Source organism: Porites lutea, chromosome 5, assembly GCF_958299795.1.
Source record: "Porites lutea chromosome 5, jaPorLute2.1, whole genome shotgun sequence".
NCBI lineage: Eukaryota > Metazoa > Cnidaria > Anthozoa > Scleractinia > Poritidae > Porites > Porites lutea.
The window spans coordinates 14,300,927-14,319,769 of record NC_133205.1 but is presented as its reverse complement, the minus strand read 5'-3'; the positions used below and the strand labels follow the sequence as shown (position 1 = coordinate 14,319,769).

The 18,843-nt window shown below is 39.5% G+C and overlaps 1 protein-coding gene across 2 annotated transcripts in view; it reads right to left on the bottom strand.

Moving 5' to 3' along the window:
* Positions 1 to 221: 221 nt before the first annotated feature.
* The window catches only part of LOC140936349 (IQ domain-containing protein H-like), a 30,674-nt gene continuing 12,052 nt past the window's right edge, over positions 222 to 18,843 (bottom strand). For both annotated transcript variants that reach the window (XM_073385813.1, XM_073385814.1), the window contains 20 exons: positions 18,605 to 18,682; positions 18,084 to 18,135; positions 17,520 to 17,630; positions 15,469 to 15,535; positions 14,050 to 14,156; positions 13,894 to 13,960; positions 13,440 to 13,523; positions 12,261 to 12,463; positions 11,663 to 11,718; positions 11,277 to 11,362; positions 8,125 to 8,255; positions 7,685 to 7,778; positions 7,374 to 7,589; positions 6,834 to 6,940; positions 6,158 to 6,325; positions 5,660 to 5,848; positions 4,424 to 4,549; positions 3,446 to 3,507; positions 2,356 to 2,464; positions 222 to 1,185 (listed from right to left, as the gene is read on the bottom strand). In XM_073385813.1, the coding sequence (XP_073241914.1) occupies positions 520 to 1,185; positions 2,356 to 2,464; positions 3,446 to 3,507; positions 4,424 to 4,549; positions 5,660 to 5,848; positions 6,158 to 6,325; positions 6,834 to 6,940; positions 7,374 to 7,589; positions 7,685 to 7,778; positions 8,125 to 8,255; positions 11,277 to 11,362; positions 11,663 to 11,718; positions 12,261 to 12,463; positions 13,440 to 13,523; positions 13,894 to 13,960; positions 14,050 to 14,156; positions 15,469 to 15,535; positions 17,520 to 17,630; positions 18,084 to 18,135; positions 18,605 to 18,682 (2,779 nt within the window). In that variant the 3' untranslated portion in view covers positions 222 to 519. The remainder of the gene's footprint in view (positions 1,186 to 2,355; positions 2,465 to 3,445; positions 3,508 to 4,423; positions 4,550 to 5,659; positions 5,849 to 6,157; positions 6,326 to 6,833; positions 6,941 to 7,373; positions 7,590 to 7,684; positions 7,779 to 8,124; positions 8,256 to 11,276; positions 11,363 to 11,662; positions 11,719 to 12,260; positions 12,464 to 13,439; positions 13,524 to 13,893; positions 13,961 to 14,049; positions 14,157 to 15,468; positions 15,536 to 17,519; positions 17,631 to 18,083; positions 18,136 to 18,604; positions 18,683 to 18,843) is intronic.

Here is an 18,843-nt window from a genome sequence, read left to right as displayed (position 1 = left end):
ATATTGGCTTTCCGTTCAAAACACCGGCCTTACATCAGACCAAATCCGATATTTTCTACCCTCAAGCGAGACGACGAGCATCGCCGTCGCTTTCATTTGGGCCGTCCCTTGTGACGTCTTTGTCCAAATCTTCCCCAAACAATCCAGGCCTAATCTTAACATTTAGAACAGCCAGATAATAACGACGTTCAATAGAATATTTGCACTGCTTTAAACGAATATTTTCCTCATACAATTTATTCTGCAGTTAATGCATCCATCGTCACAACACGCCACAGTTTCATCACGGCTGCATGTACAAAATTTCTTTCATAAAAGAGCCAAATTTATATACTCACTCATATTTACAGAATTTAAATAAAGCTGTCTGACTCTCAACTTCGAAATGCATGCACTGTTTGTGGTGTGTGGTTCTTGACCACATCGGGTAAATAGGTCAAAGCTCGTCCTCCTTTGCAGTTTTCTCAAATTGTTCTTTGCAAAAACTACATTTCACATACGAATGTGTAACATGTGAAATTAATCTTTGGCCGAAGACGATCGTTTAACACTCGCACCCTCTCTAGGGAATAATGTTTTACTTTTGTTCGTTGAATCAGGAGTGCTTTTGAGGGAAGAAGGTCTTGCCCGGCTCTTATATTCCTGTGATACAGGGCCAGGTGACTCGGCCACGGGTTCGCTGTTACTTTCCTCCAAAACTTTCTCTTTGGGTTGTCCTGTTTCCTTGGTAACTTCGTGGTTCTTTTCTACTACATTATTATTCGATGAGGCATCAGAAGGCCCCGAGGTATTAAGATTATTCGTGCTAGGACCTGCTGCGTTCGACCCCCTGCGGCTGGTACCAGAGGTAGGCCTGGTCTCATCAAGAACTCCTGTGGAGCCAATGGGTGACAAGGCTACCGCAGGGGAGGGGGGAGGAGCACTGCTTTGCCCGGTCTGTACCCTCTCCTCAGCTGGAGTCGATTTCTTCTGTTCCTTTGCTAGTCTTTGCTTCTCCTTCTCCTCTTCCATTTCTTTCTTATCCTTTTCAATGGTGTGCATTTGTTGGTGGTGTTCTTGTAGAATTCGCTGCATTTCTTTGGGCCGTGGTGCATGTAGCTGAGGCGTTTTCGAGGGAGGGGTGGTTGGATTCTGTTTATTCTCCTCCGTGGTACCCAAAATGGAGTCAATATCATCAATGGCAGGCTGAGGAGTGTTTAGGTTAAAAATTTTAATTATACTAAATTATGTATATGGCTACAATAGTACGCGCGCTCTGATTTTTGTAATGACCGGGCATTTAATACTAGCTATATGTGTCCAAGGCATATACAACCTGTGTTTAACTTGACAGTGGACATCCTTATGGACATCCAAGCTATGGTCGATTGACAGCTGTCAAAAAGGGTATCCGCTGACTGGTAACACCTGACTGTATCGCGGGCTTAAGTGTAAAACCACAAGTAGCCCAAGCTCGAAATATGAGCATCGGCGAGCATCGGCATTGTTGCGTAACCTTCTAAATATAAGGATTTGTTTGAGGAAAAAACCTATCGTTTCCGTAACCTAGGAAAATGAAAGGATTTCAATAAAAAATAGCTTACCTTATCTAAAATGTGTGTTAATCTCTCTTGTGTGGTCCTTGGGCCGATTTATGGCCGTTAAATGGGTTGTGCTGTAAACGGTTTTCTCTCTACATATATGAGAAAGAAAACCGTTTACAGCACAACCGATAAAACGGCCATAAATCGGCCCAAGGACCACACAAGAGAGGTGTAACGCACATTTTATGTAAGGTAAGCTGTTCTTTTTTGAAATCCTTTCATTTTCCTCAGTTACAGAAAGGATACGTTTTTTCCTCATACAAATCCTTATATTTGGAATGCTAGGCAACAATGCCGATGTTCGCCGATGCTCATAGTTCGAGCTTGGGCTACCTGTGGTAAAACTCATTCAGGTGACGGGTCTTTTAAGTTATCCACTGACCAGTTGTTGGTTTTAATTGATCGCAGGCTCAGGCCCATAATGAAAAGGCCATACAATAAATAACTTATTAACCTCATGTGTTCCGTCATTACAGGGAAATCTCAGACTTCAGCCTTGATGTCAATACATCAGGGACGCGGGCAGAGATTCCTTGTAATGACCTCACTCTCGGTTAATGAGTAGTATGTAACGATTAAATTATGAACTCTAAGCGTTGCTGCCACGATTACTGAGCCAAAAGAACATTTTCCCGATGAATTCATCGGAATTCACTTCTTGTTTGCTTTTTCATTCAAATTTAATGTGATTGCACATATCATTTCAGCTTGGCGTTGAATTTTTTTTCGTGAGATTTGTCTATCACTGGGGCATGCTTTACGATCAGCTCACCTGAAAGTTACTTTCCCCTTGCATGTTTGGGGCGGAGATCTCCTGGTGAATAACGGACAGGTTACGAGCAAATGTCGACAATGAACCTTGTAGATCATCACTCATTACACTGAGATAAAGACAGATTACACAAGAGTGAGTTTGCAGTCTATACAAATTTCCCTCTGGCTACTAAACCTAACAACCAAACGTTTACGCCGTAAATTGTTTTAAAAAGACACGTGCGTTATACATGTGTACAAGTCGTAAAATGTGGCTTAAAATATTCGCGGTTTTCACATGACGTCACCAAAATTCAAACTAAGGAATTATCTTCTAAGTCTCTTATTTTATGAGGTATTACAGCACCTAAAAATCTTTATTCAAACAAATTTTCGGTTCGAAAGGAGTATTCGTTTTCTGGTAGAGAAAGCTATTATCTGGGTTACAAACGTTACCCGGAGTTTTTGAGATTTTGCTATCTAAACATTCCTTGTCTCAGAATAAACACTTCTTTACTCAAGTAATGTATTCACGCCTCGAAGACAGATGTTTCTGTTGGTTTTTGGCCGCTACATCTGTGCCCCTCAAAGGGACACCAAGATGGCGTCTTCAGACGAAGCTTTGTACATTTGGTTAAAACGTTTTCCCGAATATCTCGCATATGTAATATCGCACAGACCTGATTTTTGGCAAGACTTCGTTGTATATTTCTCTTCTTTCATTGCCCAGATTCTGGGCTTTCTGTATCGAATGGTTTGAAAACAGAAAGTTAGCTCACAGTAGGTTTTTGAACGACATCGCAAGGTACGCACCGATAAAACACAAAGGCTTTCCATACCGTCAAAGGTCCACTGTACAGTGAAACTTAAGTTTCATAGAAAAAAAAAATTGCTGAAATGTACACACGCTGACGATTTCTTCAAAGAGCACATAACATTTTGAGTTACAGTACTTAACTTGCTTTAAGCAGTTTTATCGAGGAAGATAACTTTTTTTCTTGAATTTTATCAATGTATTTGTTCATTATTTTGTTCTTTAAGGTCTTACAGTGATGGGCACCCCCCTTTGTAGGACCTAAAATTTTATGTATATGTAGAAGGGTACTTACAACATCCCTAAATGCTCTCGCTTTGAGCTGTCCACCAATGTGAAAATCGTCCCAGCCTTTTCCTAAATATTAGAAAAGGACAACAAGATTACTCTTTCAAATGAAGAATGATCCTCGCAGTTGTGAACGCAATTTATGCACTTGCGTAAGAAGCCTGAAAAAACTTCACGACTTCAACGGGATTTGGACCTGTGACCTCGCGATACCGGTGCGACGCTCTAACCAACTAAGCTATGAAGTTCGTTAGATCGTCATACCGGTATCGCGAGGTCACGGGTTCAAATCCCGTTGAAGTCCTGAATATAATCACGCTTCTTACGCAATTGCATAAATTGCGTCGTTTACAACTGCGAGGATCATTCTTTATTTGATTTCATTTCCGCAGTTCTCATATATGATTTATTTCGTATACATTTGTCACACACGATCACTCTTTCATTGCTACACATTGTGTGAACCACCTTCAACGAGGGTGATCACCCCTTTTAATGTAAGCTAATGTGGTTAAAAACTTACTTGTGATCATCGAAAAGGCAAAAAAGAACTTCAGGAAAGGCCTTGAGACCAATCAAAAAGTACGATTTAATCCTACAACTAGCAAACAAAATTGGCCGCCTCTGATTGCTGAGCAACGTTGCATTTAATCTCAAATTTTAGAAAGTAAAAGAAGTTGGCACGATTCAACTTCGAAGGATAGCAAGAGAAAATAAGTTAGACTACCGTGAGTAACATAAATGAAAACATTTTTCTTTTAGTGCTAACTAATTTTTCTCCATCGCCAACTTATTTCCTCCTTTCTCTCCACTCCCTATACATACTGCTGTTCTTTTTCCGAGCATTTCGGGCCACAATCCACGGAGGGAGCAAAATCTGCAACGACTTATTACATCCTGATATTTTAAGCGATCTCTACAATCGCTGGAGCAATTTTTGAACTACCCTAGCGATCAGTGGAACCTTTTAAGACAAATAACTTACCTTCATGTCAAAACCAATGCCATGCGCCCGACACATCTGGAAGAACACGCTATAGTGAATCACGCTCAAATTACTGTGTAGGAGCCTGGTACTCAAAATGGCGAAACGGTTTGGATTCGGCGGCGGCTGAAATAGCATCAAAATAAACTCAAAAAAGCCCCATTATAGCTGAAAATGGCCTTCTCTTTCAATCACAAGATAAAATAACAGTCATAAGAGGCGCTACAAACGAGGCCGGTTATATTCAGAGAAAAAAAAAAGTGTTCGTAGAAATCCTTCTGAAAAAACATAGACTGCGAACAGCCTCTCATTTTTATTTTGCATCACACTAGATCGAGAGCAGGGAGTTAATATGAATTCAGATTTATCGTAAGATTAGCATAAGGGGGTACGCTTTTAAAGACACCGCGAAGCGTTTCGCCATAGCGAATAAGTATTTCTGACATTTTACACTGTTGTATCAAAAGATAACAACCGATCGAGACTGAGAAAGAACAACTGCGACATATTTCTGATAACAAGTAGGTTGCTTCTTGAATTGCAGATCAAGGACGTCAACGAACCGAGGAGGATTTGTTTACTGAGGGGCTGTTTACAGGAGAAAACTCGCACCGGCGCGAGTTTAATAGCGGAATGACCTTTTTGTTTCGTATCGTGTTTACATTATGACTGGGTCATTTCATATCTCGTTATTTGAAGGTACACTAAAACACGTAAGATTCAAAATCGCAAGCATTACGCATGCGCTACCCGTTCCAGTCTACCAGCAGACAGATTTCACACCGGACCGTGTGGTCGTTTCGCGTTTACATGAGACCGTTGCGAGATTTCATACCGGACTGAAATGCGCGCCCCGGTACAACAACCGTGGTGACTCGCGCCGGCGTGACATTTTGTGGTGGTATCATGTAAACAAATGTAGAGCCATGTGTGGGAACCGGAGTGAACCCACTCCGGAGCGAAAGTCGCCCCGGTGTCATGTAAACACCCCCTGATAAGCAATATTATGCACCTTATCATGAGGATCTGAGGATATGCTAAGGATTTAAATTTAACAAAAAAAGTGGTAAAATAGCGCTAAAGTATTTAAATTGCAAATCATTTAGATATATTGTTTCTTTTCAACTGTTCACACAAACTGAAGGTTAGGTAATTCGAGGATTACATTTGGTGTCACTCGCTGCGCAGATATCAAGTCCCATTTCACGGCTATGATCCCCTTACAAAAAGACCCACCTCATCATCTTCCACTGTCTTTCTCCTTCGTCTTCTTCCACTTTCTTCGCGTTTCTTTTTTACAGGTACAACGAATGATGAAATAGCGGGCTCAAACTGTCCAGCAGATACATAGCGCATAAGTTTCGTCATAGCCATGCTGTCACTATACCTGAGTTTCAGATCCACGGCCCACACCACCTGTTCCAACTATTACATGGAATATAAGATCAGCTGTGTTAACTCAGTTATAAATCTTTATAACGCGATAAAACCTTATTTACAATCACAATACCGGCCATTTTTGCGCACAGGCATTGATGGGTCAAAAACATTGTTACATGGTGTTTCTTGGGCTTTAAAAATATCCAATGACAGCTCGCAGAACAAGTAACGGCAGTTTGCCTCTAAAAACAAACGTTAACATTGCTTTTATCCCATCAATCCTCACGACTGAACAAAAAAGACATCGTGAATAACTACAATTTTACAATTGTAATAAGCAGGCAAAAATCTTACTGATTTAGGATCAATGAATGTCACAAAGTCAATGGAGAAATATCCCACAATTCCACGCAGTTTACAAGCATTAGCCACAGCGTCAACAGCCGTGCAGAGAACCGAGGGATCCACTGAGGTCTGGGGCACAGAGTAGCCCCAGCATCTGAAACGTGACGAGGCGTGAATCTGCGGCGAAAAGAATGAGTAACAACGTCACAGAGGTTCCAAAAAGGGGAAGTTAACTTAGTCTTTTGGTCAAAGATATCAACTGGAGCTTACAAATTGTAACTATAAAAGCTAAGAGCAGATGCTGGACAGTAAACTTTTATTGGGTTAATTAATAGTTGTGGGATAAAGAACTACAAGAGAGTCCTAAAATCAGAAGTTCTTTGTGATTTAGGTCTTCATTAACCAATTGACACTCCGACGACAATATTTGAAACTGTTTGCGTGAAAAATCCTCACCGTGGCGCAATTAGAATGATGCAATAGGTGTGTTACGGATGTCTTCAATTAAGTTACAATAATGCCACTGGCCATTTCTGCTAAAAATCATCCTGGTTTAAAAATCGAGATTGTAACGCTTATACGGCGACAGGACACCCAAGGAACCACAGGAAACCTAAAGATTATTGTGCAGCTCGCCTGGAGGGTCGAGGAAATTATAAAGACTAGAATAAAGATATTTGCATACCTGATCTCCCATGGACAAAATGGACGATTCGCCAGTCGGTTCAATCAACACGTCCACACATAAAGCTGTGATACTGTGAGATGGAGGGCAGGCTTCAATTACTCCTCCTGAAAAGCAGCCACTGTCTCTTTGAGTATAATAACAAAACTCGAAAGGCCCATGTTAAGCTTTCAACCCAGAAAACTCTTGGGTCTCGGTCTATGAGTTGAGAACATAAACGAGGCTTGACTGAAGTTAGTAGAAAGATCTGACATAAGTTCGCCGCGACGTCAAAAATAGTTTTCATTAATCAAAAGGGTGGGTTTGTTTAAGCTGTGTTACTGTAAAGATTTTTCGAGATCAACTTTCAACCAAGTATTTTTTATTATATTTTAAGCTGTTTTCTCTAATGACTTCAGTTCAAAATATACACTGAAAAACTGAATAAGGATGATATATTTCACACATCAACTAAAGTTATGCGAAATAGCAGCCGAAAAGATGTCCTTCTTTTTAAAATCTAGAACCTTATTTCAACTGAGAGCAGTTCTACTTAATCACCTCTTTTAAGAAAATCTTGTAGAAATTTTTCCCATGTTGGGTACAGGTCGCTGTTCACAGGACTAGCATGGTGGGCCATAATTTCGGGGATTTCCGCTGACACTCGTATCAGTGTGGGCTCATGCGCCCACTTTTTGCTCCATTTCTCGCCATACCGCTGACACTCTTTCAGAGCCCACGAGTAACACTTCAAGTGCGGGGTGACGTCACAGTAAGCTGCAACGTGAAAAAGACGTTTGGGTGATCACACTCTAGTGCCAATCAAACATGGTGTATACAGCTTTGAAAAAGAGCCAGCTACATTGACCCACCTGTTCCTCTACCATCAAACTCGTTGTCCATCTTGAACAGCCATCGTTTGACATGAAGGTTTTCTGTCACTAACTTAGCCAGACTCTCGTGAAGCTAAAGACAACAAAAAAATTTTGAATATTTTTGTTGCAATTACTAAGTTTATTTGTTTTATGGCCCTCGAATGCTTAAGTTTAGGCAGCATTTTTTTTTCTTTAACAATTAAAAATAATCTGAAAAATGCATGCACTGCACACATAGTCAGTCACAAAATGAAAATCGATACCATTTGCTACAAACAAGTTTCTCTTAACCGACGTCACTAAAGACGTACAGCTTACGTTAGTCCCTTCCCTGTCGTATTTAAGTCATCAGTGAACTTACTCAACAGGACGGGAGAATTGGAGGTTTTTTTAAAACTAGCCTTGTACTTGCTCGTTTTACTGTAGTTCAAACTTACCTGCGGCAGACTGTAGATATCAAAGTGTCCTGGTGGGATTTCAACCTTTGCGCTGAGAAATATCCTCTTGGAGCCCGACTTTGTGGAGTAAAGGGTGGCTACCTCTGGCTCGGGACTCAGAACTGGGATATCTAACACCAGAAGGTACAGAAAATATTAGATTAGTTACAGTAGAATAGCGAAAACAACGTCTTTTCACGTAAATTTTCAGCAAAGACAAGGTGTCGGAATTGACGAAAGCGCGTAGATCAAATTTAGAGGGACTGCCTAAATGGCAGAGCCGCAAATAGGTCATTTCCAAATTCCAAATTATCTCGCTTTCAAAACGTGGCTAAGTACAAAACCTTCCTTGTGAAAATGAGTTTTATTTGCATGAGAATAAAAAAACTTATTTTCATATCAAAGGCTTTGCACTTCGCCTTGCTTTGAAACAGAGGCTTGGGGTAACTCGGAAATGGCCAATTGAAGACCGAAAGTCGCGTCCAGTCTTTTCTGCGCGATTTGCTACTCATTCGAGGTAGCGTTGTCTTTGCTAAATGGGCCAAATGCTGATATATTTCTAACATTCTTTTTTCTGGTTACCTGCCCCTGCTCTGGCCTGCAATACCAGTCTACCTTTTAGAGGTGAAAGGACGTTCTGTATTTTCCGTGTGTAGTCATTATCCTTGATTTGAAAAAACAGAGGGAGACTGCCTCGGAGAAGTCAACTTTTTGTGGAAACTTAAGGTGGCTCGACTGGATTTTTTTAGGGGGATACCTCCCAAGTTTGAGCCGTAACTACGTCGGCATGAGTAAAGATATGGAAAAAAGGTTACCACAACTGTATTACATAAAGATGAAAATTTCTTATGGCCTGGGTTTTATTGCAATCGGAGTCTCCATGGCAACGTAATGACGCCATTACGTTTTTCATTTATTGTTGTGTTTCTCTGTACCAGGAGTTTTTTGAAGAAATCGCTTGAGGGAGTATGTACCTGCTATAATTGCCTCCATTATGGCAAAGATTGAAGAAATTCTATGAGAGCGTTTTCGAAATATTTTGAAATGCAGTTTTAAGAATCATAAAAACAATGAAATAGCATGCTAGCCGCACAATTCGCTAATATTGTAAGAAAATGATAAGCTTTGGGAACGCGGCTTCATCTCATAGTGGATTGATTCCATTGAAAACTGCATACACAAAAAGAGGGGAATTGCTCTGGGCGATCGCGAGTAAGAAGGATTTTATCAACTTGCATTCAACTGCTTTTGATACAGTTTTTGGAGGTAATTTGGTCCATGCCTAAAAATTTCGCATTTTTCGAAAAACCGCTCGATAAATTTTTTTATAAATTCGACAATTCCGAGATCAATCGTCAAGAAATATTCCCTACAAGTTTTAAGAACATTGAAAACAGGGAAGGCTTTTAAACAGGGCCTCAAATATAGCCAATTTTCCCCCCAGATTTTGTGTTTACAAGCGAGCGTCCTCATTATTCACTGGCATTGTTTTCAAGTTTCATATACACGTGCACATTTAGCAAAAAGACAGAATTTGCATCAAAAAGGACCCTCGGTTAAATCTCCGGGATATGCTAATTACCGGGTAAAGAGGTTAGTGCTACATTATAACATCAGAGCAACTCTTTGTGACAGTTTCTGTGATGTTATAACCCGAGTAAGATAATAAGTATTGCATCCTACACGATGAGCCGTGACGTTCACCGTTTCGGCTCTCACTGCTATCTGTGACGACAAGCCAATTATTAGCATATACCGGATATTTCTTCGGAAAGTAATCGAGAGTTCTTTTTTATGCAAATTTATATCTTTTGCTAGTTGTGCACGTGCATATGAAACTTGAAAACAATGCCAGTGAATAATGAGGACGCTCACTTGTAAACACAAAATCTGGGGGGAAAATTGGTTATGTTTGAGTCCCTATTTTAAAGCCTTCCCTGTTTTCAATGTTCTTAAAACTTGCAGGGAATATTTCTTGACGATTGATCTCGGAATTGTCGAATTTATAAAAAAATTTATCGAGCCGTTTTTGAAAAAATGTGAAATTTTCAGGCATGGACCAAATTACCTCCAAAAACTGTATGAAAAGCAGCTGAATGCAAGTTAATAAAATTCTTCTTACTCGCGATCGCCCAGAGCAATTCCCCTCTTTTTTTGTATACAGTTTTCAATGGAATCAATCCACTATGAGATGAAGCCGCGTTCCCTAAGCTTATCATTTTCTAAAAATATTAGCGAATTGAGCGGCTAGCATGCTATTTCACTGCTTTGATGATTCTTAAAACTGCATTTCGAAATATCTCGAAAACGCTCTCATAGAATTTCTTCAAGCTTTGCCATAATGGAGGCAATTATGGCAGGTACATACTCCCTCAAGCGATTTCTTCAAAAAACTCCTGGTACAGAGAAACACAACAATAGATGAAAAACGTTATGGCGTCATCACGTTGCCATGGCGACTCCGATTGCAATAAAACCCAGATCATAAGAAATTTTCATCTTTATATAATACAGTTGTGGTAATCGTTTTTCCATATCTTTACTCATGCCGACGTAGTTAATGCTCAAACTTGGGAGGTATCAACCCCAAAAAATCCAGTCGAGCCACCTTAAGAGTTTGACTTCATACTTTCTCTTTCTACAAACGAAACTGACACATTCAACAACAGGCCAATACAATCACGTAAGACAAATTAATCGTGCGATATCAAGTGAATATCCTAAAAGCGTAACAAAAGCAATTACGCAGTGAATGAAATTTATGCAATTGCGTGAAGAAGCCTGAAAAAATCGTTAACTGCGACGAAAAAAATCGAAAAAATCGATCATTTTCTCGACGATCATTTCTTCATTTTCATTTCATTTGCGCAGTTCATATATGATTTATTTCATATATCATTAACAAAAGCAATGACTTTGACCAATCACAACAAGATGGACAGCAAATGAATGAATCACACGTAATGGCGCCAAGCAAATCAACCAATAAGCACTTGAATTAATGTCACAGCGCTAATTAGCTAAGCGCGGAAGAACTCTCGAAGGCAAGTCAGTATTCATTTTTATCACGTTTTCCTTCTAATTGGCCGCAAAGTTTAGTAATACGTAAAGGAAGCTACCACAAAAGACTCAACACTGAGCTAGAAACTCACCGAGCAAATCAGCCAGGTAGATATCATCTTTATGAAGCACACCAGGAACTATGTAGGCATCTCGCCCTTTTATCAAATGCTTTAATCTGACAAGATCAACAAAAGATCAATCAGCGGTCATTGTTCCTCTAATCCTGGCGAAGAACCAAACAGCATTCCTTATAAACTCAAGGAGTATCCGGGCGAGTTATCTATGGGCCATCAGTCTACAGAAATTGGATTTTTTAGTTTCTTCTTCATTAAAAACACTAATACATATTTTGTTTCAAAATGAGATCATAAACATCGCCAAATTTTTCAGCACGAGAATGTAGCGAGTAAGTGAAACAGTTCAATAGGACGTCAAGTTCTGTCACTGACAGTAACAGAATTCGCTTTTCGCTTACCTTTTAATCGTTCTGGGACTATACTTCAAAATGGACGAAAGACACATGTTATGAGTCTGACGAGCAAAGAAGCAAAGGAGTTAGTGGAATGCAAAAATATTTATTTATCCATGAAAATAAAATAAATACGAATAACAACTCCGTTAGATGCGATTTTACACCCAGGTTCCTGCAGGAAATCAGGAGTGGTCCCTTAAGTCTTCAGCAATGGGGCACTGTTGCGTAATTTGGAAAATCTGAACGTGTATTTGCAACCATGGACACATAAAAATGGGTTACTTTTCAAATAAATAATAATTATTCTTTAGCTACGGAATGTTACTTAAACGGATGTAATCGAACTTGCTCATCCGGGTTCTGCCTTTGTATCGCAGGAAAATTAACCCCCCCCCCCCCCCCCAAAAAAAAAACACTCTTAGAGTTTAACTTATAACTATCGAATATCTACGAGTAATTTGAAAAGGTTGCTCACATATATCAAGACGCCATTTAAGCTATGAAATACTTAAAATAAATACTTAAAAGTATTTCTTTTTTCCGACGTATCCACTCTGTGTGCACGATGATGAAGTACTTCATTTCACAATTTTCTAATTACCGGAAATCTGTCGACAGCATCAGGTACAATGATTTTGTAGCGGTTTTCAATGTCATCTTCTTCCTCATCGTCACCACTTGCTCTGGGGTCAGAATCACTTGCATCCGGTCTCCGCGCTTTCATAGCAAGAAGTTTCGAGTAATACTGATATACTTCGTCATTTAGTTCCACTGGACTGATATAAATTACTTCAACTTTAGGATCTGAAGTTTAAACAAATCATGGGAGTCTTAAGTTCACCGACGACATTAATGTGGAATCCCGAAAACTTTCAGACTCAAACCACGAAAAATTCAATATATGGTACTCACTACACTAGATTTTAAAACCCAACTGAAATATCACTAATACAAAGCACCAAAAAAGCTTCAAAAAGTGCAATGTATCAAAATTAAAGAAAGCAAATTCAATTCTTAGAATGATAAAAGAGAAACAATGCCAAAGACGTTTCACGGTCACACCATAACTCTTATTTGAAATACGAAATTTGAGGATGTACATCATAGGTTCTGTTGTAGTGACAGGGTTCACAATACCGAGTAATCTTACTTTTGAATTTGTGTTTGAAATGCTACCGAGTAGGATCCATTCTGATTAGTACTTTATGGAGTAATGCATTTACCACTTTAGAAACAAGAAAGGAAACTCGGCCGGGTTAGCTTTGGCAAAGACTTCTGGGACTGTTACTAGGAACAGGAAAAACCGGTGCAGCGTCCCTAGTAACGATGCCACAAACAATTGTGGTGCGCCAGTATCCTTCTCCTTTCTTACGTGGCGAAGCACCGGTTCCTCGAAAGATGGTTTAGTTTAACCCAGGATTAAGCCAAATTTTAAGCAAGGTTTTCTTGTCTAAGAACATGTAACTCGAGCTTACAAAACACTGTTGTGCCTTAACTTGGCAAAAAAAGAAATGATAACAGAAACTGTTACTCTAAGCAATGCATAGGAGGGCAAATACAAAAAGTGGAACAAAATTTTATTCCTGGATTAGCGCTAATCGGCCTTCCTAGAACCTGGCCCTGCAGGCCATTACCTAGGACTTGTTTTCAACTAACATTGTACGGTCATTTTCAACTACAATGGACCCAGGGTTGTACAAGAAGAATACTCTACCCCCACCCTCAATCCCTTGAGCTTTAAATATCCCGTGATTTGCGTCGATGTGCACATTGGTCTTACCTTCTATATCACACAGTCTCGCCATCTGCAGATTTTGTAGAATTTTTATTTCACTAAGTTCATCTCTTATGTGTTGGGCATAACCTACAAAAGAGGTCAACAAGTACAAATCAAAACACTAGCATTAGAATACATGCAAGGCTAAGTATTTATTGATGTAGAAGTGTACATGTATTCAAATTAAAAAAAAAACGACTTGTGAAAATTTAAGTCATGCATTTTACTAAAAAAAAATTCGAAGGGTTGAAAGGACAGTTCCCACCAATTTGACTATCTGTTGAAGTGCATGATGGGGACGGTTGTCTACCCACTGCCGCAACCTCGTTCCCAGTTCCTCTGTCCCCTGGAGAAACGAGTAGAAGAGGGCCCTGGGAACGAAATTGCACATTGCCATCGCTCATATTGAATACGTAAATTCAACTTATGAGTTGGACAAACACCGCAAGAAGCTCACCTAAAGAGGGTATATGGATTACTACCCTCCTTGAATTCTTGATGCGAGGCCAGTTGTCTCTAAACTCCTATAAATGCAAGAAAATAAATTATTAATAACTACATTTTTCAAAAAAGCACAACCTTTCAAATAGTAAAACTAGAGAGAAAGATGTACCTTTGCTCTTATTTTAAATCTTTTAAGCTGTAATTTCCTTGTTTCTTTCAGCTGTTTCCGAACCATAGATATTTTACAGCTCATAATCCAAGATATCGCAATAACTCCTGCAATTAAACAATTCAATAAATGCTTCACTGAAACAACCAGAAAGAATATTTTAATTTCCTAAAAGAAAACTGTATTTCCAAATAAGATTTGATTACTTTTTACGCCAATGATAAATGTTTGTTTAAACTACAAAACCTGTCTTGAAAAGAAGTTAACTTGTTCACGTCTTGTTGTTATTGTTGTTGTTTTGTTTTGTTTTTATGCATCAGTCAATTCCACCTGCGCCCAGCCCCCCCCCCCCCCCCCCCCGGGCAACTACGGGGCATTTGCCCGCCTTGTCAGTCCCGGGAGTGGGGCATTTGCAAATGTTGCACTGCCCGGGGGCCGGGCATTTGCCAACCCCCGAGCCAATCCCGAGCTTTTGATACGCACGCGGTTTCCTATCAGAATATAAGGTTTTACCAGAAGAAAAGCAGATTGGCTCATTTTTTAAGGACAGAAATAAATTGTAGAGGGTTGTAAAGGCATGTTCTCGATTTTAAATGTATGTACGCATTTCTTCATTGCTTATCAAGCCAGAATTACGTAGCGAAATTGGAGCTTTCGATGTGAATCAACGTTTTTTGGTTATTGAATCAAATTTCTGTTGATATTATTTGAAGAACATCCTTTCATATTTATAAAACTATTCATAACATATAACTTTACAGCGCTCTATTAATTTTAATGTCAATAATTTTTTACCAATACTAAAACCATATTAAAACTGGTGCATGTCGTCGCGGCGTGAAGTCCTAATTAGAATCCTCGCGCTATTACAAAGGAAGACGTTAATTAAACCAAAAAAATCGCACATTAAAATGCTTAAAACGGCACTATTTGACTGTGCGATCAATGAAAAATGTTGCAGTGTTGACGGAGGACGGGGCATTTGCCCTCTTTTTTCGTCCCCACCCCGGGGAATTTGACAGCTCAAGAGTCCCCACCCCCGGGAATTTGCCATCCAAGGCAAAAAAAATGCTAATGCCCGGGGGTCAGCCCGGGGGGGGCCTGGACGCAGGTGGAATTGACTGATGCATTACTTACTTGTCTTATTTCTTAAATCGTTCAACGCACGATAAGAATAGCAAGAGAACTTAATTTAGTTGTTGAAGTTCGAAAGATGAAGCCGTGAGACAAACTCAGTATTAGTTACCGTTCCAAATACTTTGCTCCGTTAACAGCTAGGACTTGCCTAAGCACTAGAGACGGTAATCCGTGGATTTCACAGATTCATTAATAAACCATTATCAAACTTTGAGAAATCTATTTCCACTACTATTATCACTATGTTCAGTTCATTTACTATTACCATTCATTTAGTATTACCTGCCGCCCATTTTCGTTTGCGATACAGTAGATAAGCTGAGCGATCCTTATACCTTCGCCAGGTGGACTGAAAGAAGAAAAAAAATGAGGAAATAATTACAATGATATTACACAACAGAATAGTCTTTGAAATGTACGAAAATTCATGACTCGCAGGCCCCGTCCACAAGTATTCGGAGATTTTTTCAAACGGAGATTTTCTATCCGTTTTGAAAAAAAAATACGTGTCCACACGTAGCGCATTCATACCTCTTATTAGCCGAGTTTTCGGTCCATATTGTAAATTACGGACCGAGTTTTTTTCCATCGATTTATGTTCCAAGCGCGAAGCGCGCGGGCCACAAATCGATGGAAAAAAATGAGGATCCGTAATTTACAGTACGGACCGAAAAAACGAGGCTAATAAGATGTTTATTATATGGCTTCTTCCTGTTTGGGGGACCGGAAACAAGTTCAGGACGCACGATTTGACAGTCATTTGACAGGTGTCAAAAAAGAAAGTTTTTATTGGCGCACGAAAACAATAGCACATAACAAAGGCTTTCCGAGAAAGTAAAAACTAATTCGCCATGTTTGGTCAAAACTAAAAGCACTGTAAGTTTTAGCTCTTTAATGTAACGCTAGAGTATTTTGGAAACCGGACACCAGTGTCTGTCTAGAAATCTTTTCCATCTTTCCTCCGTTTGTCCTTGTGAAAAAACACTGCAAAAGGCAAAGAAGATTTCAAGGTAAGTTTGTTGTCATTGTCGAAGGATTCGCTCGTTAATTGTTTTTGGGAAAACCTCTCTTTCTGCCAGTTCATTCTCGTCTGCAATCGTGATCTGCGTTCAAATTTTCAAACAGTGACTAGAATTCTCTTCCTCTGTAAGGTTACGATTCAGTTTCTACAACAGCTTCGTTCTCATCAAAACAAAGCTAGGTTAAAATTTGGAAAGGAAAAGTCAACATCCCAGTCCACAGGGTTTACATACATATTTCAAAGTTTATTCGCTGGAAACTAAGAGCACTGTAAGTATTCACTCGTTAATGTGACGCTGGAGTCTTTTGAAAACTGGACATTATTGTGTCTGGCTCGAACTCGCTTCTATCTTTCTTTCGTTGGTCTTTGAAAAAACACTGCAAATGGCAAAGAAGCTTGTCAAGATGATCGGGTGCAGGTATGTTTGTTATCATATTTGTTGAAGGAATTACTCATTTTCTCTTAGGCAAAACATCTCGAATCTCTGCCAGTCGATTTTTTTCAAACACTGACTAGAATCCTCTTCGATAAGATTACGAGTTAGTTTCTTCATCGCCTTTGTTCACAAATAAACACAGTATAAAATGTTGAAGGCCAAAGTCATCATCCAAGTCCTCAAGGTTGACAGTCGTCTTATAACTTTATTTAAACATTTTTTCCCGAGGTTAAGAGATTTAGACCTCCGACATGAGCATTTTCTTTAAAAATTTTGGTCCGTATAGCAAGTTACGGACCGCAAATTGACCAATCGCACGGCGAAAACAGACTCAGCCATATAATAAAAATCGTTATCGCCCATCCACAAGTGTGTCGAGGTATTTTAGTTTTCCATCGGATGAAATATAAGTGCTTCTCAGCCAATCAGGTTTTTCACCAAGTAAACAAATTGATAAGAAACGGATTCTTGAAAAGTAGCTCTTGACTAACATGTCTTATTTTGTAAATTTGAACCAGTCAGTTAGACACAAAAGCATCATCTTGACAAAATAATAGATGGGTAGCTTAGTCAGTTCACCCGCACATTTTCAAGAAGAAATCTCGCTTCTTTAAAATTTGGTGAAACACCAGCCAGCGGAAAACAAAGTCAATAAAAAGCCTAACAAACAAGAAAGAAAGAAAATATAAACGAAAAAAATGAAGCTTAGACCAGTGGCCAGTTGAGTGCAAGCTACATGTAACTGCACAAACAAGGTCAAAAGGAGGGACAATTGTGGCTAATAAATGCATTTTTAATTTTTGGATAAATCTCTCCGGTGTTAAAGGGTTTATCTACATTGATAAACACAACAAGAACAAAATCAAGAATAAATACCTGTATCTTAATGGCTGCCATTTCTGTACCTTTCGGACCGAGGTATCTTCTACCAGGGGTTTTAATAATCTTTTCAACATCCTCAGCGTTCAGAATACACGTCAGAAAATGCTACGAACAAAGCAAAGCACCCTGTTATCAGCACCCTAAACGCGTGGAATTATCCTGGCTCAGTTATTCGAAAGCTACCCACCAAATCAAGAGAGAATATAATAAAAATTCATGTACAACCGAAGCTGCCGACAGCGGACACTCTTGAGACTAGAACAAATATGCCTGCTTAAGAAGTCTGACACTACTACTTATTAAGCATGTAGTAGTTTCATATCGCTAGGACCATGACTAATGCCCTTATCACACAAAAGCTTACAGAAGGTGTCCCAAAGCCACACTTGAAGACTCTACTCCTGACCATTAGTGAAAGGTGTAAGAAACGTGCCAAACTTCATAACATCAAAACACTAACGATAGTAGCCACTGGGCCTTTATTAGAAAATATCTATCCAGTAAGAGCATGAAATAACGGATTTATGTTCACTTGCATATACTGTCTCCCTAACGTACCTCTACAGTTGGTTCCTGTTCTAGTTCAAAAACTAACGCAAGATCAGCAAGCCTACAAGAAAATTAAGATCATGTATAGATTCAGCCAGGGCTAAAAGCTAAGCTTTCGTTAATAAATATATTTTACTCAAACAACATATAAAATCGTATAATGCTAAGAGGCGACGGCAACGAAAACGGCCAAAAAAAATCAATAAGTCCAATTAACCCTGGTCCTCCTATGCCGAAATTTCACTCCGGCTTACAAGAAGTGGTGGACGTACGTACGTACCGACGGACGATTTTCGCAGAACTAAATTTGTTGGATGCATTGACAACTAAATTTTCTTAACCCTGGTGCTCCGCTGCGCGCGCTGAGAGCGCCACAAGTAACGTAGACTGTGAACAAGCTCTATCACCTTAACTGGACTCGACTCGAGAGCGAAAATGAACGATCGTGAAAGAGCAGATGAATTGCAACCTGTAACTAACACCAGCACATATATTATTTGTTTATTGGTTGATTTACTTAATCTCTTTACCTGTCGCCGTCTATAAAAGCGATTGGAACACAATAGTTTGTGAGAAGCTCCTCCAGGTTAAGAATCAACGACAGTATACTGTGGGGAAAAACTTCACATATTTAGTTTCAAAAGCGTTATGTCCATTTTAAAGGACTTAAGATTATCTTTTGCTTCGATAACGAAGTTGCCCGCGTGCCATTGACGTTGTCTGCGGTGTAGGCTTTGCCACAGTGCACTCTTCACCTGAAAGCCAAGGA